The sequence below is a fragment of the Cladophialophora psammophila genome (assembly GCF_000585535.1).
Source record: "Cladophialophora psammophila CBS 110553 chromosome Unknown aczJe-supercont1.6, whole genome shotgun sequence".
Lineage (NCBI taxonomy): Eukaryota > Fungi > Ascomycota > Eurotiomycetes > Chaetothyriales > Herpotrichiellaceae > Cladophialophora > Cladophialophora psammophila.
The window spans coordinates 1228695-1249040 of record NW_006912927.1 but is presented as its reverse complement, the minus strand read 5'-3'; the positions used below and the strand labels follow the sequence as shown (position 1 = coordinate 1249040).

The 20346-nt window shown below is 52.4% G+C and overlaps 8 protein-coding genes across 8 annotated transcripts; 4 read left to right on the top strand and 4 right to left on the bottom strand.

The window, feature by feature from the left end:
- Positions 1 to 83: 83 nt before the first annotated feature.
- A1O5_04789 (uncharacterized protein) lies at positions 84 to 548 on the top strand (the record flags this gene model as incomplete). Its single annotated transcript, XM_007745393.1, has 1 exon — positions 84 to 548. The coding sequence occupies one exon, from the start codon at positions 84 to 86 to the stop codon at positions 546 to 548; it is 465 nt and encodes a 154-aa protein (XP_007743583.1).
- Positions 549 to 802: 254 nt separating this feature from the next.
- Positions 803 to 2336, bottom strand: A1O5_04788 (uncharacterized protein; the record flags this gene model as incomplete). Its single annotated transcript, XM_007745392.1, has 5 exons — positions 803 to 1089; positions 1162 to 1446; positions 1509 to 1803; positions 1868 to 2158; positions 2238 to 2336. 5 exons carry the CDS (start codon positions 2334 to 2336, stop codon positions 803 to 805), a joined length of 1257 nt encoding a protein of 418 aa, XP_007743582.1.
- A 941-nt stretch (positions 2337 to 3277) lies between these two features.
- Positions 3278 to 4791, top strand: A1O5_04787 (carboxymethylenebutenolidase; the record flags this gene model as incomplete). Its single annotated transcript, XM_007745391.1, has 4 exons — positions 3278 to 3605; positions 3668 to 4101; positions 4166 to 4335; positions 4413 to 4791. 4 exons carry the CDS (start codon positions 3278 to 3280, stop codon positions 4789 to 4791), a joined length of 1311 nt encoding a protein of 436 aa, XP_007743581.1.
- Positions 4792 to 5494: 703 nt separating this feature from the next.
- Positions 5495 to 7160, bottom strand: A1O5_04786 (uncharacterized protein; the record flags this gene model as incomplete). The annotated part of the gene is made up of 6 exons (XM_007745390.1): positions 5495 to 5633; positions 5696 to 5774; positions 5827 to 6022; positions 6079 to 6139; positions 6209 to 6675; positions 6741 to 7160. 6 exons carry the CDS (start codon positions 7158 to 7160, stop codon positions 5495 to 5497), a joined length of 1362 nt encoding a protein of 453 aa, XP_007743580.1.
- Positions 7161 to 7747: 587 nt separating this feature from the next.
- On the top strand, positions 7748 to 8830 carry A1O5_04785 (alpha 1,3-glucosidase; the record flags this gene model as incomplete). Its single annotated transcript, XM_007745389.1, has 1 exon — positions 7748 to 8830. One exon carries the CDS (start codon positions 7748 to 7750, stop codon positions 8828 to 8830), a length of 1083 nt encoding a protein of 360 aa, XP_007743579.1.
- A 486-nt stretch (positions 8831 to 9316) lies between these two features.
- A1O5_04784 (uncharacterized protein) lies at positions 9317 to 11556 on the bottom strand (the record flags this gene model as incomplete). The annotated part of the gene is made up of 5 exons (XM_007745388.1): positions 9317 to 10265; positions 10407 to 10607; positions 10735 to 10944; positions 10994 to 11119; positions 11165 to 11556. 5 exons carry the CDS (start codon positions 11554 to 11556, stop codon positions 9317 to 9319), a joined length of 1878 nt encoding a protein of 625 aa, XP_007743578.1.
- Positions 11557 to 13034: 1478 nt separating this feature from the next.
- A1O5_04783 (uncharacterized protein) lies at positions 13035 to 14285 on the top strand (the record flags this gene model as incomplete). Its single annotated transcript, XM_007745387.1, has 1 exon — positions 13035 to 14285. The coding sequence occupies one exon, from the start codon at positions 13035 to 13037 to the stop codon at positions 14283 to 14285; it is 1251 nt and encodes a 416-aa protein (XP_007743577.1).
- A 576-nt stretch (positions 14286 to 14861) lies between these two features.
- On the bottom strand, positions 14862 to 16454 carry A1O5_04782 (uncharacterized protein; the record flags this gene model as incomplete). Its single annotated transcript, XM_007745386.1, has 1 exon — positions 14862 to 16454. One exon carries the CDS (start codon positions 16452 to 16454, stop codon positions 14862 to 14864), a length of 1593 nt encoding a protein of 530 aa, XP_007743576.1.
- Positions 16455 to 20346: the final 3892 nt, after the last annotated feature.

The following is a 20346-nucleotide window of genomic DNA, read 5'->3' as shown; positions in this document are numbered from 1 at the left end:
GTCCAGAACCATGAGACCTACTGTATGAACGTTTGAGCCACTTTCTGTGCGCAAATCACAATCGTCGCCAGCTTGCGCCCGCCATGGCGCCCTCCATTGTCAGCACCCTCAACCGGTCCGACCGACCCCCAATCGGCCCCTTCTCAGAGCTGACCATCGTCCCCATCCCCCCGGTTAATCCGGCCGCATACCTACTCCAAACCGCCGGCCAGGTCGGGGCGCCTCCATCTTCATCACCACAGGGGACACCATTCCCAGAGACATTCCGCGAGCAGGCCGTGAACGCCTTCGCCAATGTCGTCAACGTGCTGGCCCTGAAGGGAGCCACGCCGCAAGACATCATCAAAGTCACGATCTTCGTCTGCGATCTCGATGTCTTGAAGCGCGATATCGTGTCTGAAGTGATGCTGGATTTTCTGGGTGGGGGCGTTGCAGTGGAGAAGGGTGAGCCTGTGCATAGGCCGGCCAGCTCGCTTGTCGGCGTGGCGGCGCTCGCTGCGCCTGGTTTCTTGATTGAGGTTGAGGCTACGGCTGTGGTTGCGATATAGAGGGCAGGAGAGTTAGGGGTGTGGTCAGTAGCACACGCTATACGAGCAAGAAGTGTCCGCAGATGAGGCTGAGAAATCCCATTATTTGCCTGAAATCACATTTTGTATTGCTTTCGTATTCAGTATCCTGGACGATGGAGAATTCATGCGTAAATCATATCAGCTCGAGTTCATCGTACTGAAAAAGACAGCTAGCACTTGAGTTCCACGTAAATCCCCCCCCTCCCCCTTCCCGGCTATCGTCTCTGAAACGGTCAAAGTTGATTCGGATCTTGGGTAGGGAGCGGCACTGAAGAGTTCTGGATATGCAACGGGGTCGACCCAATCTTGACAATGGGCATGTCCTTGTTGTTTGCCCAGTCGTGCGCCGCCAAACCCTGCTTCAACGACATGCGCACTTCATTAGAGCCTCGATCAACGACCTCTTTCATGTAGTTGTCGGTGAGCTCTTTCTCGTCCAGCTTGCCCTCCTCGAAGTCACTAAACGCACGTACCAGGTTGATGACGTCTTGCAGGGCATGGTTGGCGCCTTGAGCACGATCTGTATTCCGGTTATTTCTGAGTAATAGGTTCGGTACTCTTAGAGGAAAGTCATAGGATAAGGGAGACCTACGTGGGGTCATGGAGTGAGCGCCATCTCCAGCCAGCAAGACACGGCCACCGTGGGAGTTCCACGGCCGGGTTTCCCAGGTACCGTAGTGGTCACAGGTGATGATCGTGCCCTCCGGCATGTATTCGATGGCAGAGCTGAAGGGTTCGGTGAATGCTTTGCCCTTTTCTTTGACCAATGCGAAACGTTTTTCGGGGGAGTCTTCCTGAGACTTCAAATCGGCTGCGAATGACATGAAGACTTGGAACTTCCATTCTTCCGGACTCTTTTCGTCGTCAATGTCGAGAGCTACAAACTTGGGTCTGAGTATTTCGAGGCATCGTAGTGGGTGGCTGATTATAGTGACTTACGGATCAGACCATAGTAGGTGCCGTTGGGATGGACAGCAATGTCCATGAACTCACTCAGGCCTGCCCTCACGTTCAGAGCCTGTTCCTTGGTGTATTGCATCCAGTAGTTGTTGAGGATGAGGCCAGGAACCTGCTTCCATTTTGCCTCCTCTTTGTTGTCGAAGAGGAGTTGTCTGGTCGAAGAGCGTGCTCCGTCGCAAGCGACAAGAAAGGTTCCTTTGGCCGTCGTGCCATCTGCAAAGGCAGCTTCGATTCCACCGGGAAGGACCTTGAACGATTTGAACTCCATGTTGTACTACACCAATTTGTCAATCAACCTTGCCTGTAGACATATACTTGTGTACCCTGGCCGAGCGTACTTGAACGGGAATCCCTTCCAGCAGAACCTGCCTGACCTTCTTCTGGCTATATCGCTTCGCGGCGCCCAACGGAATATGCTTGAAGACGGCCCCAGTTTCTCCGTCGTGGAATTCGACGTGCTCCTGCAGCTTGGGATTCTTGCGAGTGACGACCTGAGCTTCACGAAGCTTGTCCGCCATGTAGTCCGGGTACAGCTCCAAGAACTCTACCGCCCAGTGGACGGTGATACCCCAGTCTCGGTGACGAGCAGCGGAACTCGTTCTCTCGTAGATCTCGAAATCGATCCCTTGCTTAATTCCATTATGTTAGTGATTGAGGCTGTCGTAAAGCGACTGTTGAAGCGACAATGATTTGTATCCTTGTAATTACCTTCTTCAACCCCTGGGCAAGCGACAAACCCGTCACACCTATCCCGGGGGAACTTGTCAGCACGATTCTCGCGAAGGATTTTCTCGTCTCCTTGATCATTTTGTGAACACCACGAAGCCCTTACCTGCGCCGATGATGATTACTTTGAAGCTGATCGCCATGTTTACGTTATCTTCGTCCCTGTAGTAATGAAGAGATCGATATTCAGTAAAGGTACGAGAGGGGTGTCGTCTTCCAACTTCCAAAGAACTTTTCAAAACTCCTCAACTCCTATGTATCGACCTGCAATGTTTCATGTATACCTTAGTAGTCGCCCGATAAGGTAACCCCCCTTCACATGATGTCTGGCCAAGCAGTTGGCACTCGCCAAAAGCTCAGCTATTGGGAAAACGCCGACAACCCCGACCGCGCCGAGCAGTAAATTCATGAGAAAGCCAGCGTTACGGGGATCCTCGCACGAACTTTAGGTGGCTCGTACGGTCGTGGTCGTGATGTCATTTACCCAGTACTGTACCCCCTGGCCTCCTCCGCAGCATATGCAGGCTCCAACGGCTATCTCGAGAAGTGGGTCCTATAGCTCGTTTGGTGGCGAACCGCTTGGCGAAAACCTACCTATAAGTAGAGGCTTCAACTTTTTGCCGGCAGAGATAACAACTATATACTGCAAGTGGGTGCGTTAGCCGACAGGAGAGGACTCGTTCCGCCCGTGCATTGGTGGTCGTCTTACAATACGTACGGATCTTACCATACGCAACTCCCCCCTTAAGAATGCCCAGATCTAGTCGAATGTCGGGTCGTGCACCAGACTTCTGGAGACCTCTAGACACCCATACCCCGTGGTTATCTCTGAACCATTATCGACTAAAGCAGTGGTTCAAACAGAGCCAACATTCACCATCAACGACATTGGCACCTTTTTTTTTTTGTCCTCTTAAAGGTGACTTTACGAGGCAGCATATTGACATTGTCGTTCCTATCTCTACAACCGCTGCTCAACCTCCCTTCCGAATGTGCAAGGCCTCTGTGACTTCCTACCCGGAATGTACGCCGATATCACAAAACCTCCGAGGCCATTGCCCCAGCCCAGTCCGCAAGTGATCAGACCCGGGTTGACACTTCAGATGCCATTGACTCGATCTGGCTGGAATGGACCTGGCATCATTACCCTCGTCTCCGACATAGCGGAAGAGAACAGAACGCATCTAGATGGCGTCCCTTCTCTCCTCATCAAATGGGCTGAGGAGGGATATGTTGTCGCAGAGATCCAAGCCTCTGCTCTGGCTTCAGATCCAGAAATATTGAGCTACACAGTCGATGCTCTTAAGCAGTGCGAGATGTGTGAGAACACTGACCGGATTGGACTTGTGGGTATGGGTTTCTTGCGCTGGCATCGCTGACAAGGTGGTCTCTATTGACAAATGTCATACTAGTCTACGATCACACTTTGCTCAACTCGGCTGTCGATTCTCAGTTTCGCCGGCAGCCAGGAATCGCAGCAGCAGTTGTCTATGTAGACGCTGGGGTCCCTGTTCCTCCAATTTCAGTCCCAGCGTTACTTTTGCACGTTGCCGGGCCCCCACCTCCCAGTGGTCTATCGCAGTCCGCCAGTGGTGGACGAACATATCACTACTCGACAGTCACATCCTTCAGGTTTGCTACACCTTTCACGCCGGAATTCCACTACAATTCGGAGGCGGTTTCGCACACTCGCAACCTGACCTTCCTCAAGCCCAAACTGGGCGGTCCCTACTTCGACTTGGAGACCATCTGGGACGAACATACTTACTACGAGTTCGCTGATCGCTCCGTGCAGCACACCATGTCAACCATGGTTCAAGAACCGTATGTGAATCACGTTCCAACAGTAAGCATGAGTCGTTTCCCCTGTCCTTTGCGCTGCATTTTTCTGTTAACAGATGGGAATATAGCTTACAGGCGGCGTGGGTCGTGAACTACTCACGAAATTCTACCGCGATAGCTTCATCTTTAGCAACCCAGCCGACACAGAACTCGAGCTGATAAGCCGCACCATTGGCATTGATCGAGTGGTTGACGAGTTTATTTTTAAGCTCACCCACACGCAGGAGGTCCCGTGGCTGTAAGCTGCACTCAATCGATCCAACTGTCTCTCGTTTTCTACGGTGCTGCTGTCGGCTAACCCAGTTCTTTTTCCAGGCTTCCTGGTGTTCCAGTTACAGGAAAGCACCTCGAGGTTCCGTTCACCGCCGTAGTCAACATTCGCGGCGACAGACTGTATCACGAACACATTTCTTGGGATCAGGGCACCGTACTCAAGCAATTAGGCCTTCTTCCGGATTACCTCCCCTTCTCATATCCGCTCCCTGGTGCCGCCGGCCTGGAGGCGGCCGTTCAATATAGGGTGCCAGTGGCCGGGCGGGACACAGCACGGAAGATCTGGGATCGAAACTCGGTCCCGTCAAACGAGATGATGGCCTTCAAAGTCCGCGCCGGACCAGAGAATGGACACACTCTTGATGGACACACAAGCAAGCCGGCTGGTGTTGCAGGTGATGGAATGCCTACGGCGTCTTAGGCATAAATAGCAACCAAGTGCTTGCTCCTTGCGGATGTAGGGGGTGAAGGCTCGACAACGGCTTGTCTATAGCCTAGAGGTTCGGATCAGATTGTAAGTCCATTTGTCAAAGGTGGTGGTGCTGTTGGTGGTCGACTCTTCAAGTCATTTTGGTCCATGATAGCGACGCGATCATCAACTAGAAGTCAGAAGGACAGCTATTGAATCCTAGCGTGATCAAACACAACAACAAAGTTTGGTTGTTGATGTGATGGCAGCAGGGACCACTATATCTACCAGCGCCGAAGGTCGGCGGTAAATTACCGAATATCAACCAGGAAATTGCTGCTACCATTCCTATCGCTACCTATCGTACGTTCATATCTCGGCCCAAGTCAAAGATGGATCGCGCTGTCGATGTCAAATGAACCACTTGAATAAGTGCCAGGAGCCCGCAAGATGACAAGGGACTTCAACGGATGTGGCAAATACAGTGGTGTTCTCTTGCAGTAATGTTGCGACCAGGTATATTACTAGACAAAGGCTGTTTGTGGATGGTGGGCTTTCTTCGAGTACGGGGAGAACGTAAGTGATGAGGAAAACAGTACGGAATCTTCCCTGAATGGCGTTGAAAGAATATCTTGGATGATTCTGCGTTCGATAACTGTTTGTCGTCCATTATTTGAGTGACTGCTGATGCTAGGGTATCATGAAGTACCAGTCATCAACGCTCGCTCTGAGCCCCGATCACGACCCCATTAGGAAGCTCCAACCCAATGGGCAATCCGCGGATGAATTTCTCCTCGAAAGGTAGTCCTCTTCGCTGAGCGAGTATTTCCTCGATATCTTTGTACATATCGTACCTTCGCAGTCTGTTAGAATTGAACAATACAGTGACACATAGATGCTTGAGCCAGTGACATACGCGTTCATTTCCTCGATGGTCAAGATTTCCTTTTCGTCCTCAACACGATAAGTCGATATGTTCTTGTTAACCGAAAAACCTGCCCATCCGTTAGGCTTCTTGTGTTAACGCCCTCTGGAGCTGAGACTGACCAATTCGTTCGTTGATGTTGTAAGCAGCCTTTGCAGCTGCTGCTTGAACTCTGGTAACTCTCGGCAATCGGACTTGGTCGTATACGTCCAGAGCTGATTCAACGTCTCCCTTGAAGTGCTTCTTGTCAAAGAGGATGCCTAAAGCTGCAGCGTCTTCTATAGCCATACAGGCACCCTGACTTTGGTGTGGCATCATCTACTCCATGTTAGCTGCGTTGAATGGGAAAATTTCTTAGAGCAAGCAGAGCGTACAGGATGGCCGGCATCACCGAGTAAGCAGACCATGCTGCGTTGTATGTAAGGATATGGCTGACTACAGTGTTCACATCAGTATAAGTCGCACGGCTGTGTGTTTCGTGCCAAATGGGGGGGATGAACTTACTGTACCCATAGTCGCCATGGTTGGATCTGTTTACCTATCTTCAAATGTGCTAGTACTTGAGGGTCCAGCTCCGGGTATGGGTCCAAGAGCTCTTTCACGGGACGATCTTCTTGACCCCATGTATGAGTAGTGTAATCGCCTACTGTTCGGGGAAAGAAGCAGTAGTAAGAGAGCAGTTTGCCGCTGTTGCATGGTGAGAGGACAATCTTGTCCCATTTTCCCTCCTGTCCGCCCCAATATTCGAGCGCGCTATCTTGAGAATAGTTGACGAGTCCAGCCTTGACGGCTTCCTCTGTAGAAACGTTGGCGTGCAGACAACTCTGGTCAGAAGGCACCTTGTCAGGTTGGATGCCGATGATTGATCGAACGACAGATCCGATACCGTCGGCGCCAATGATTAAGTCGTGTTGTACGGAAACGCCGTTTTTGAAACTGATGACGCCGCTTTGTAGGTTGATGTTTTCACACTGAAATCCAAGGCAGTGATTAATATAAATCTTCTAGCAGTAACAGAAGACCAGAGAGTTCTCACTTGATGGTTGACTCGCAGCTGGACTGGGATGCCATCGCCCTCTTGTTGTAGGGCTGTATCCTTCAGCATTTTATGCATATACTGCCGATGGAACATGTTGTAGACATGACCCCATCGCTCCTCGTAGTCTTCAAGGTCATAGACACTCACGGGTTCTCCTGTTCTCCAATCGCGGTTAATAAGCTTCCTTAATATAACGGGATCTCCTTTGGCAACGTCAACGCCCCATTCGTGTAGCCAACGGGTACCGTTAGCGGCGCAAGACACTGAGGCACCAACTTCGCCGGCGTAGTCAGCCCGCTCGTATATTGTTACCTCGTGGCCGGCGCGGCGTAGAGCAATCGCAACAGACATGCCACCAATGCCACCACCCACCACACCGACGCTAAGCCGCTGCCAGCCCTCTTGCAGTGAACCCATTTAGCACGAGTGTGAAACATAAAGTAGTGTCAAAAGATCTCAATACGCAGACAAAAGATGTATGATTAATTTGTGATGTATCGCCTCAGCCGTGAGATGCTGCTTTCTCTGGGGGAGCATATGTCCTATTATTATCAGTCTATCAGAGTAATTGACCAAAGGATCATTCTTGTCGGGCTGCTTCCACTTGACGTATCGCAAATAGGTGCGAATCGGTGCGGATCAGCGGAAATCAGTGCAGAGAACGCTGATAGCCGCCTGTCGGTACGAGATGCGGGTTGCTGGCTGGGTGCGCCACCCGCTCGTGAGCGGGTAGTGAACGCGCTGGGTTCGGCAAGCGGCAACCTGCAGTTTAAGGTTTGAAGAGGAGGTGGTGCTTGCAGCCTCGTCTGCGAATTAGTCAGCAAAATGGTTCAAATGACACTGACGAGGCTGACTTGGCGGTTGGTTGCCACCCTCGTCACAAGCTGCGTTCCGAACATCATCGTCCTCGCCCTGCCTCATCGCTGGCCTTTGACAATACGATCTCTGTTCGTTCGCCCACGTATCTCCATCCTGTCTCTGACCTACATCCAACCACCGCAACCATGCCTCGAGCAGAAGTGGGATCAACCAAGTACATCGCCAACCAGATGAAGTCGAAGGGACTTCAACGGTTGCGATGGTACTGTCAAGCATGTCAACGGCAAATGCGGGATGAAAACGGCTTCAAATGCCATGTTGCCTCCGAATCCCACGTCCGCCAAATGCAGCTGATTGGCGAAGATCCTCGAAAAGCCATCAACGACTATTCAAATCAGTTCCTACGAGACTTCATACAACTCCTGCGCACAGGGCACGGCGAGAAAAAAGTCAACGTAAACCAATTCTACCAAGAGTATATTTCAAATAAACAGCATATTCATATGAATGCAACCAAATGGAGTAGTCTGACGGAATTTGCAAAGTACGTGGGCAGAGAAGGGATGTGTCGCGTGGACGAGGATGAGAAGAACGACAGCCGCACTGGCGCAAGCGGGCTCACGATCAGCTGGATTGACAACAGCCCCGAGGCACTGCGGCGGCAGGAGGCGATCCGAAAGAAGGAAAGACAAGATCGTGGTGATGAAGAACGGGAACAACGAATGATACAGGAACAGATCCGAAAGGCGAAGCGGCAGGGGTTGGATGACGCGACGGAAGATGAAGAGCAACAAGATGATGAGACACAGGGTGCAGGTGAAGGTATCAAACGAAAAGGTGGAGAGAAAATTGTCCTAAATTTTGGAGCAATTAAACAGACATCCGAGGCCGCAAACCCACCAACTCCTCCTCTCTCGGAGAGAGACGAATCATCATCTGACAAGGAGAAGGAGAATACTGCAACGCCGACATCACAGTCTCCACCAACAATATCACCCACAATGTCCAGCGACTCCAAAGCAGCGCAAACTTCTGCGAAACAGCCTATATCCATGTCCCTTGGCGGCTCGTCAGCCAAGCCGAAGAACGTATTCGCCGTATCTTCCAAGAAGAACCCCTTGGGTGCCACGAGAAAATCAGCCGGCCCTATTCAACAAAGACCGATGAGCGAGGCGGAGCGAATCATGAAGGAAGAGATCGAGCGAAAACGGCAGCGGGAAGCTAACGGTGTCCATGGTGGGAATGTTTTCAAAAAGCAGCGGGTCTAATTGGGGGGGAAGGATCGGGGCCGCAGTATGAGGTCTGAATAGGGACTATCACGATATTATGACCAACAAATGTATGAATAGAACGCAGGGAGCAGCGGGCTTTACGGCATAACCAGGGAGGGGATTTCAAACAGCCCAGACCTGAATGGTCAAGCAGGGAATCCCTGTTAAAGGATGGATCGGCTCTAAATATGACGGCTCGCAGATGCCCATTTGAGGAAGATGCTGTAACCTTCGCGAAGAAGAATCCTTTAGGCGATGGCTACATGCTAGCAAACAAGTATGTAGATCAGATACTAGTGTTGCGTCAACATGGCGATGGCGGTCCCATCTTGAAATTGGAGACATTACCGTATATATTACTAATTTGGGCAAACCTGACCTCTCCTGATTGATTCCATTTCCGATCTCAGACCTGAGAATCCCGCTGTTATTTGACCCGAGCCATGACTACTTAGCCATTGCGAGATGTGGCTGCCTCCGCCATTACTTCCCCTTCTCCCCCTTCTCTCTTTGTTCTGAGGCCCAGATCGCCCAGTTCAAGAGACTCTCATCCATCTCGGCAACATGCTTCTTGGGACCTTCGCCAAACGGCAGTTCAAACATCGCCCGTTGCACAGCGTTCATCTGGCCAGGTGCGGGTGGATCTTGAATGCCCGCCCACTGCCACACAGTCGTGTACGCGCTGTCAAAAGCTCCGCTAATCCATGCATGATGCGCGCTGGTCGCCTCGCCCGCGAAGTAGAACCCGACTTTGTTGCTCCCGTCCCCGCGGCAGTGAGGCTGCTGCATGAGCGGGTAAAGGTACGAGAATTGACCGGGCCCGAAGAGCGCGAACGCGCCGGCGGTGTTAGGGTCATTGGCCCAGGCCCAGGCGTGATGGGACTGGTAGTACTTGTTCTGGAGCTCGTCCAGCGTTGGCGCCCCGGGAATTTGTTGCCAGAGCTGGGCAAGATATCGCATGCATAGCACAGCTACGGGATCTTGGTTGTTGATCTGTGTCTGGCCGGCGTAATCTGGAATGAGCGAGGTCATACGCGTGGCATCTTGCGCCCAGGCATATGAGATCATGAGAATGGTGGAACCCTCGTCTTGCCAGGATGGGTACACCACGTTGCTAATGGGTAGGTCCGTGCTGGAGACGCCACCCAGGAAGCTGACGGCTGGAGGATTGTTGTCTGGGCCGGGGATTTTGGGATTCCGACTTGCTTGCTTGTTGAGAAGGGGTGTCCACCAATCCGAGTTGAATTTGATGGCGACCTTGGTGGCCCGGTCATAGCTGAGGGCTCTGACCCCAGTCAAGACGTCGTCATCCAGCTGGAGTCCGGCGATGTCCATTCTGCCAAGACAGCCCATGGTCGTGGTGTTGATGACGGACTCGTAATTTTGAGCCTGTCCGCCCACGACACTGACCGCGATGTCGGTTTGGTTGTATCTGCGGCCGGGGTCAGATTCTCTTCGAATATATTGAGCTCGGGGATCGGACCATAGAAGCTTCTGGGCGACGTTGAGATGTCTCTGCCCCAACTGAAAGCTTCTATGACCCACATGCCAGGTCTGTGGTGCGATCACTTACACTAGGCTTGTAACAGGACTTTTATACTTGACATTTATATTCATAGACTTGAGATAGTTCTCCATCGCATTGGTGATAGCTTGCATGCCGTTCTTTGTTTGAGAGTCTTCAAGTCTGTACCACTTACCGGCGCTGGCGGCCTGGAAGTCGGCATAGTCGCACACGGTCTCCATCCAGGCCTGGTCGAAAAGGCCAGTCGACCTTCGTGATGAAGAAGGTTAGCGTAGTAGAGAAGAGTTCGCCAAAAGGATCACCTACGTGTCGAAGGTTTCGGCGGTTTCTGTCTGCTCGTAGGTCCAACTGGCATCCGATTAGCATTCTTCTGCACTGCATAGATATCTCGCTGCCATACTTGATTGGAGTTGTGGTGCCGTAAATGTTCCCCAGCTGCAAATAAGCTCGAGTGGAATACTTGTCGTAAGTCTGACACATTGTTTGGAACTTCTGGTCCCAGGCCTCAGTCGATGCCGCAGATTCTAGTTGAAAAATGAATGGCTGGATCACTCCGTCGAGTTGCGACAGCTCCTTGTCGATATCACTACATGCTGAGTCATATACTCTAAACTATTTTGAAGTTCACAACTCACCTTGGCTGGTAATCCCGATAATAGTACATAAGAGGCTCTCGCTTCTCGGGGTCGCTGTAGGTGTATGGCTGTCTGATAATGTCCTGCCCCTTATTATCCTTGAGGTAATCAATCATTTTCAAGGTACTGAAAGCTGTTAGCCCGATCCTAATATTTGTAATGCGCCATTACCTATTCATTGTCATGATATCAGGTATGCGCATGGCCCCGATGTCATAATAGTTGTGCGTTGCCGGATTGGCAGTGTCAGTGAATTGATAGGTATAGACACGTCCGCCTGACCTCTCAGTAGCCTCGTAGATGTCGATAGTCGGAGGCGTGACACCGGCCTGCACACAGGCGTCGTGAATGTAAATGGCCGTGGCTAAACCAGCTGAACCAGCGCCGATAATGCAAACGGGTCCAGGCGACCAACCACCGGCTGGGGCTCTGTCACGAGATGGTGGTGCTCTCGGCAGGCTGGGTCCAGCTTTTGGGATGCTCATTTGGTATTTCTTCAGCATAACATCATGAAGTACATTCTTGCCATATGCAGCGCGAAGGTTCACAGTACGAGACGTCATGTTGGTGAGGCTGCTGTGGTCAAGAATGCAGCTCGAGATGTATTCCGGTGAGCTTAGAGGTCAATTCAATTTACGATGAGAAGACCAACCCCATTTTATAGACGAAATCTCACTCACAGCTCCCATTTCGCGTGTGCAAGAAGCTGAAAACTGTGTCCAGAAGTAGAAGTCTGCATGTCCCTTTGGACAATTGTCGTTCTCTGGCGCTCCCGAAGCGGTATCTTCGCATTACGAACGGCTCCATGGCTAGCTGAAGAAAGCAACTGAGGACCTGCTGACAAAGCTTCTAAGTCATGATCCCTTTACAACGTGAGCAGTCATTGTATCGACGAGAGGCAATGGGAGGAAGATGTTCAAGCTTACACCTGGCCCATTTGGATGATTTACAGCGTAGACACTACAGCCTTTGTCACTATCAACGCGTATACTGCTTCAAGGCTGGCTGAAACTCGACCGACGGCGAAGATACTGCAGCCACTGTCACCATCAATGCGTATTCTGCTCCAAGGCTGGCTGAAGCTTGACCAACGACAAATCATGAGCTGCGTGGCTACCCAAGTCAGGCCGGAGGCGCTGCATAGTCATTCAATCAGCGGGGTTGAGCAAGCGTTTGGAGTACTTTGGTAGTTCTAGACTTGGTGGCGGTGCATGAAGCTGAAGCCCGCATGTGCATTTGCATCTGTTGTGATTGTGAGGGTTATTCAGCTTGTCAAGTTCTCATCACGAGGTACAGGGTCCCTGCACCATAAATGCCTTTGATGCCTCCCATTATCGCCAGCCTTATTAGGAAAGGCTGTCATTTCACGATATAACAACAGCGTCATAGGGGGAATCTTATCCAGGCACAACAATTCTATACAACATTCATAGGGCTAGGCACACTGTCACCGACTCCATTGTCCTAAGCAGTCCCCAACAGAATTAGCAGCGGAGAAACCGATGTCATCATGCAGATAGCTATACACGCCAATAGGCAAGAATTGTGGCTAATTTGGGTGCTTTGCCATGTACTGGGTAAGTGGTTCAACATCTCTCCGAAAGCTTCCCTCAACCTTGGATTCAGCGGATTTAGCATGGGTAAATATGTCTGGAATCTCATCCCTGTTGCAGCCAGTCTGTCTGCGACAACGGGTAGTGCCCGTCGAAGTCCCTCTGTATATTCGAACATCTCGACTGCCTCAAGCCGGAGCAAGGCTGAGCGAGGCTGAGCGTAAGTTGAGCTAAGCCTGGCTAGGGGCTTGGCGTCAACAAGGCGGCAACAGCCGTGTCCCGAAATAGAAGTCGTGCGCAGTCAGGTTTTGCTCCCTTGGTGCGGAGGATGTAAAGATACTAATGAGAGTTTCACAGGCATTCTCTCGACGGCAGACGCCAGGATGGACGACTACGCCGGGAGCTGGAATGAATCACGGGCATCGATATAGCACAAGGGCATTTCGATTTCCATACCTATCACGAGGTGCTGCCATGATCAATGCACCATGGCGATCCCGTCGCAGTCTTCGTCGGCCAAGAGTAAGGCTGCTCAACGACGCAGCGCGAAATCCAGGACGAAATCCAGAGCATCGTCTAGTTCGTTGAAATCGACCCGGCCACCCCTCCTCGTGGCTTCAAAGACCTCAACAAGGACAACGACCACGAGGACATCAAAGACTGGTCCATTGTCGTCATCTTTGTCCTCATCATCGCTCTCGTCGAGGCACACCCGCGCTCTGATCAATACGCACCACCTGCTCCAAAAGCGGCTCGCACGCGCGCGCTCTAGGGGCGACACCACCGAGATACGCGAGATCGAGGCTCAGCTTGCCGCGCAGGGCGGGCTGAAGGCGTACCAACTCGCCAGCCGGACGGGCCAGAGCGCCGAGCGGGGCGGCGACTCCAGCCGCGTGCTAGTCGGCTGGCTCGACGAGGAGCTCAGGGCTCGCAAGGCCGCTCTTGCTGTTCTTCGTAGTGGTTGTCCTGAGCCGCGGCAGGGGGAGTGGCGCGCTCAGCACACCAACGACGACGACGATGCCGACGGTGATGACGCAGAGCAGGATCGCAATACCAAGCCAACAGGGCTAAAACCGCTCAGGATCCTGGAGATCGGGGCGCTGAGCACGCGCAACGCCCTCAACGTCGCGGGTGTCACGAGGGTGAGGAGGATTGATTTACGCAGCGCGGACGAGGGCATCGAGGAGATGGACTTTATGCATCTCCCTCTCCCGCTCCCTCACGACGCGGAAGGGAAGGGACGGTGGCATGACGAGCGAGGATACTATGATGTGCTCAGCCTCAGCCTCGTGCTGAATTACGTGCCCGACCCCAAGGCACGAGGAGCGATGCTGAAGCGCACGGCCTTGTTCTTCGCGCCACAACCACTACCACACGGGAAGAAGGACCGAAGAACTAAGGACGACGACCGCCAGAACCAAAGGGATGTGGACGCGGACGTAGACGCGCTGCAACAACTCCCATGCCTCTTCCTCGTCCTGCCCTCGTCTTGCCTGCACAACAGCCGCTATCTCACCCCGCAGCATCTGACCGCAATCCTCAACTCGCTGGGCTACACGCACCTGCACACAAAGACCACCCGCAAACTGCACTATAGTCTCTGGCGCTTCGACGGGCCAAGGGCCAGAGACGAGTGGATAAAAAGTGGTGGCGACGTGGTGTTCAAGAAGAGGGAAATCAATCCTGGAGGCGGCAGGAACAATTTCTGTATCGTGCTGGATGATGACCATCTGGAGTAATAGGATTTGATGTCTGGGAGAAGGGGGACAAAGGAAAATGGTGGATCAAAAAGGGATGCAATAGAACCTCTTTTGGAGTTGCCTTTTAAGTCTTCTCTGTTTCCAGTCCTGTCACCATACTCTGTCCATCCGACCCGGACACTTCTCCCCTGGGCCGTGCTCTTCTCTCCCCCCCGAGTCGACTGAATACTCGCTCTGTTCTCTCTACATGGTATGTTTAGTGATCGCCGCGCGGCGCCTGATCGTATCTCTGGAGAGGAGGCCCACGACTTCCCTGTCAGTCGCCCGCTACCAGATCGCTTACCGCCAGTCGAAATCCCAACTCTACCCATACAATAAGCCGCGTTCCTTCACCCGATCCACCCCGAAAGTTTGCCAAAAAGGGGTAGCTTTCGACAATAAGAGCCAGAGACGCCTGGGCTGTGTAACAAAAGCGCGCCTTCCATGATAAATAAGTCTGTTGATGTTTCCATACAATGCTCATTGGGCCTTCCCGAACGCCATATCCAGGCGATGTTTGGGGTCGTTTATACCGGCTCAGGCTGTTGCCAATAACGAAAAAGAAAGATAGGATGATTAAATCGCCACCGTCTTCATTTCTTCCTCGATCCCATTAACCCCTAAGCCCTTGACCTCGGCTTCTGGCTCCTTCAATTTGTCGTCTTTGGTTTCATTGTTGCCAGCTGTCAGGACGCGGTTGAGTCGAGTAGGGGGGAAATCTTTCGAATCTGCGCTCTTCAACGAAGCGGGTGTCGAGACGTCGACCAGCTTTTCTCCAGCTTGCTTGGTGGAAGTTGCCACCTGTGAATCTATGGGCGCGGGAGTGGCTCGTTTCTTGCCTTCACTAACTGAATCTTCGGTAGCTTCAGCGAAGTCTCTTACCACATCTCCACCAGGACGAATGGCTTGCGGTTGTGCAATTTCCTCTTGGACGCGAGCCAGAGGACTGCTGACCGTATGTCTCGGGCTGCCAGTAGGTCCCCGCGAAAACCGGTGAGGCGACCGACCTCGATCTTCACCAACAACTGGACTGTTGTAAGGGGAGTGCCGGCCGTTCTGTGCCACTGAGCTGTTATTCAATCCTGCTGGCTGAGATCTCCGTTTCGGTCCTCTCCGCCCATATTTTTGATCTGCCCTCCAACGCAAGATATCCATGTAGGCAGGCTCGACTGTCTCGGTCTTGAATTCCTTCAGCTTCAGCTCGCCCGTATCCTCATCGACAAAGACCTTCTCGGTGCTCAGGTCATCTGCCACCGTGGCCAAAAAGTGTGCCCACGACCGCGCAACAACATACTTGCAATCGTAATCGCGGCCAAACAGAATGACTTGGCCCCATCCGCCCATTGGGCCGGGTGCCAGGTCGATGGCGATATTGTTACCGCCCCAATCTCTGGCCAGAGCAATCCAACTGGGGTGAACATAAGCTTTCTGGATGGCGTTGGGGGGTTGTGACTCCTGTCTATCCAGCAGTTCTTGTCTCCAGAACCGATTGCCATGGGCTTGGGTTGACGAGGAAGCGCCGTTACTGAGGCCCTTGGAGCTGTAGGATGGTTTCCGCGTACCGGCCAGATACTCCTCGTTGACAATCTGCCAGTTCTTCCATTCCTGGACAATTTCTTCGCAATCTAGCAGCATGCAACCAAAAATAATCCCAGTTGGTCTGCCACCGCGCTCTTGCCCATCATGGATGGCGAGGGACTCGCGCACGTCTTGCGGTAATGACATGTTCAACTCGTGTTCCAGCTCGTTAATGTCATTTTGCGTACAGCCTTCGCCCAGCTGATCCCAAAGCTCTGGATAGTTCTTCTCAGCCCAGCGGTCGATCTTCTTCCAGGAATGAGCCACCGGTGGGGGAGGAGGTGCGCCATCAGCAAAGTTCTGCATTTGAATCTCGCCGGGGGAGACGACTTCCTCCGGGCCAGCACGCTTGGGAGATGACACGGAACGCATGCCGGGGGAGTATGGTCTGGCAGGTGACTGGGCCAGCTGAGTTGAGGAGACTGAGGGTCGTTTGGATTCATCGTGGTATGTCTGCGAGAGGTCTTGGTGGGAGTCAACGGCACTGGTGGCGACTGAAGTCAGGGGCGCATGGTGACTCTGTCCGACAGTGACATGTTGACCGGTCCGGTAGGGAGAGTCATGGGAGGCATGGCGGTCATTTGAGGTCATGGTATGCCAAAAGGAGCGCCATACGGTAGCGAAGCTGGAAGAAGTCAGAAAGGGCAGGGCTAGGATTAGGGAGGGAGACGAACGAGTTTGCCATGACTGGCGAGACAGTCACAGTAGTTGCTGCCACTTTGACGGTTGACTGTGGGTTCAGTCGAATTAGGACATTAACATGGATTACTTTGAACCGAAGTTTGGGACGTGGTGGTTGGTGTTGGTCAAAACAAAGGGTGACGGAGAAGTGGTGGTGTTGGTGGTTTGTTGCCGGCCGCAAACAAAGAAGAATTCCCCGTGTTGACAACAGAATTGGACGAGATCAAAACAAAAAGATAGAAGCGGGCTGTTCCACGGAAGCATGCAATCCAGTGCGGTCCGTGTAGAGCCTGGAGAGGAAGACAGTCCTCGGCGAAAGGTGTCAGGATTAGTGGAAATGAGGGTCGAGCAGTCGAGGTGTTTGCAGGCGCACACAGTGCCAAAGGCGCAGGGAGGGCAGGCACTGACAACGAGGGTGCCAGGTGGTGACGAGACGGGCAAAGGGGGAGGAGGCTTTGAATTGAACTGGCGACTGGGAAAAAACTGGGGGAGACGGGCGCCGCTAAAAAGCATATGCAGACACCGCAGATGACATTTTAGACACCCGCGCCTAGCAGTCTAAGGGCCTAGTGGCCTACCACGCCCACTAAAGGCCCAAGGTACCCTGGGCACCCCTGGCTTCCTTGGTTCCCTGGACTCCCTTGGCTCCTTACTGGGGGCCACCAGGCCATTGCAGGCCACTAGGATTGACGCTGCAGCCCGCAGGCGTCGATTTTCTTGGAATCCTCATCCACGTCCGCCATGTCCACCTTTCACACAAATTAATTACAGCTGCGCCGCTACATCCAAAAAACCCAGGAGCCGCACTATCTTCACAAACGACCCAACCGCCGTTTGCATCTCCGGCTAACAGCCCCTCCATCCTCCATCGTCAATGTGTCCAGGGTCCGAGGGGGGGTGTCTGTTCGTATCCTCCGATCTTCAACCGCCCTTTGTCTTTCAGCTCTTGGTTCCCGTCCCTGCACGCACTGCGCCCCAAGTCCCGACGCGTCAATCATCTCTTCAATCAGCTTAGGCATTCATAGCCAACCTGTGCGGGACAAAAACTATCGGATAACAGGTTGATGACGCCCAGCTTGGCTCTTCTCTTCAAAGAACAAACAACCATAACGCCATCCCCGACGGCGTGAGGCTCATGCTCCACTTCATCTACCTGAATCGCGCGTCCCGATACGCGTCAATTTTATGGCTGCAATCAAGCCTCATGGTGGCCCCGCTCGCCGATAGGCTCAAGGTCCGCTGTTGGAGATTGGACGATAACACAAAAGAAAAAGTGTGGAAGAAAAGGGGCTGATCATACCCGTGCACCCTTTGTTTAAGGGGATAATACACCTTGAAGATGATTGTCTTTGAGATATTCTCATTCGCCATGTGCGAGATGAAAGGAGAAGGTCACATCCACCCGCCGATCTTCGACACGCAAAAAAATGTCTTTTCCCGGCTTCATTGATCTTCACAGTGTCTCGGATCCGGCTTCCAACCCCTCCAACCCCTCGTCTCTGGCCAGCACGACGTGAAATTCGCACACAAGCGGACCAGGTTTCTCCATGAGCCGCAAATTCTCCGTGCGATCCTGTGGCAACCTGGCCGCTAGTCTTGCAGGTCGAGAAACAAGCTACAAAAGTAGGACAGGATGCCGATCTTGTCCCACGAATGCGATTTGTGTTCCTACGACATGACCATGAACACAGCATAGCCCTTAAATCGAAGCTTCTGGGCCTTGCCTAAGAAGACGATCATTCTTCGGCCAAAAGATCCGTCTTCTCCTTGTTCACCAACCGCTCACTCGACATCCACATCTATACTGGCCTCATTATGCAACCAATCTGAACTCCCCCTTACACCCACCTTGCGCCAGTTGACTAGGCGGCTAGAGAAAAGATCTTCGCCATAGTTGCCGCCCAGGAACCCTGTGGCGCCTCGCCACACCCATCTATGGCCGCCGAGATATCTTTACAGGATACACAGGTTGATTCAGCACATTCTCTACTAGTGCATTCCCATACATACATTTCGTTGCCGGAGCAGCCTCAAAACAAAAATGCGGTGGACGGCCAATCGGTGACTGTCGCCACGCCTAATGCAGGTACACAAGACATTTCCGTGGTCCAGCCTTACCATCAGCTGTGGCTAGTGAGGCTTCGAGATAAGTATAGCACCCGACCTGCAGCTAACTCAAAGTCTCCTGACTAATGAGAGATAGGTTCACTTCCCTGTTTTCAATCCTCCGAAGTTTGCATTTATGGGCTTGCAGAGACACCTGGGGCTGGTATCTGCTTGCGCAAAAGCTACTTCAGTTCAGTTCGCCACCTTTTGCAGAATCGTGGAAGATCGTCTGGGCAGTGACCCAGATGATTCTATATATCGGCTTTGGTGGCCCGCAAAGGATTTGAGATGTGTCAGCAAGTCAGCAGCCAACCACTTTAGCGGGATGCCCGAAGCGATGTTTTGTTCAGCACGCCCCTACAGAGCGTCACTTTAATGGTCCTCCAGCCCACATATCTGAATGAACTTGAACTGGGTGATCACCTATCATTAGCGAACTACCTCGTACTGACTTCTCTACTGGACGATCTGGGCATGAAGACCTTTTGCCGTTTGCGCCGAGGTACATTGGTGCCAGGCATGCAGAAGCGAGCTCTCAGTACTCTTCGGGCAAACCGCATCGAATCTGCAGGTGTCTGCTGACGGACTTGTTCGGTGTCCGTGCTATTGCTTCCGTCGATAGCCTGAATTGGCACCCGCGCAAACAGGTCGACGCATCCAGTTCTCACATACATGGTTAGAGCTAGACCACTCAGAGTCAACGCTCATAATCAACACTCATCTTGACCTCCCAATTCAGCGATGATTATTATCATTTCCTATTGCAATACTTCGGTTCATGCAAGTGCCGACCGCTTCTTTCTTACAGGGTGACCAGCTTAATTAGACCAAGTAATCTGATGTTGTTCTGTCCACGGGGGCGACCAAGGACCACCTTTCCTTTCATAGCGACTTTAAGGCTGGGCGTGAAGTGCCGTCCACTCTCTCCAGGTGAGCAATTCATTACTAGCCTGTACTACATTTCAGCCGCCAGCCTTGGAATCAGTGTCTGTCACTGTATCATCGCACCATTGATTTGCATTTATACTCTGGCGGTTTCATTACTCAAGACAACGGATGAGACGTGGATATTGAAAGCACTAAGTATACTTACCCTGCCTCAGCTCCAGCATGATACTCTCTACCACCAGCACTTCAACTAGCCTTATATTGAGTCATGGCTCTTAGCTTTCCGGTAACTTCCTTACGTTGCTTCATCACAACTTGTTCCTCACCAATATAGGTACACACGGGATAGCCTGCATTGTTAGCCGAAGAGTTCAGAAGTGTTCGGTCTCGGAAAATTATGTTGGCGAAGGCCGTAGGCCAGAAAGATCCCGTATCACGCCGTCCTCGTCCTTGAATGCAGGGAGCCATTGAGCCAAAGGCTTTGGCCACATCCGCGAGGTTCCTCTGGCGAAGCTGGTGGCGCAGCAAGAGCGGGAGCAGTGTAGGTAGTCCTCTCTCCCCCAGCAGACCGACGCCAGCTCAGCCGTGAGGTTCTTCATCGCTTCAAGTCTTTTCTGCCTGAGCTCTTGCTCCCTTCCTTTACATTCACGGCCAATTCGATTATCAGCTCGTCCTCACTCCCCCCTCCCTCTCACGTTCCGAGACGATGAACCATCTCGTGGAACGTAGCCTCAGGTCAAGCATTTTTTATCCCAAGCCAGCCATCAAGCATTATGCTGGAGCGAGTGGAAGGGAAGGCGAGAGAACA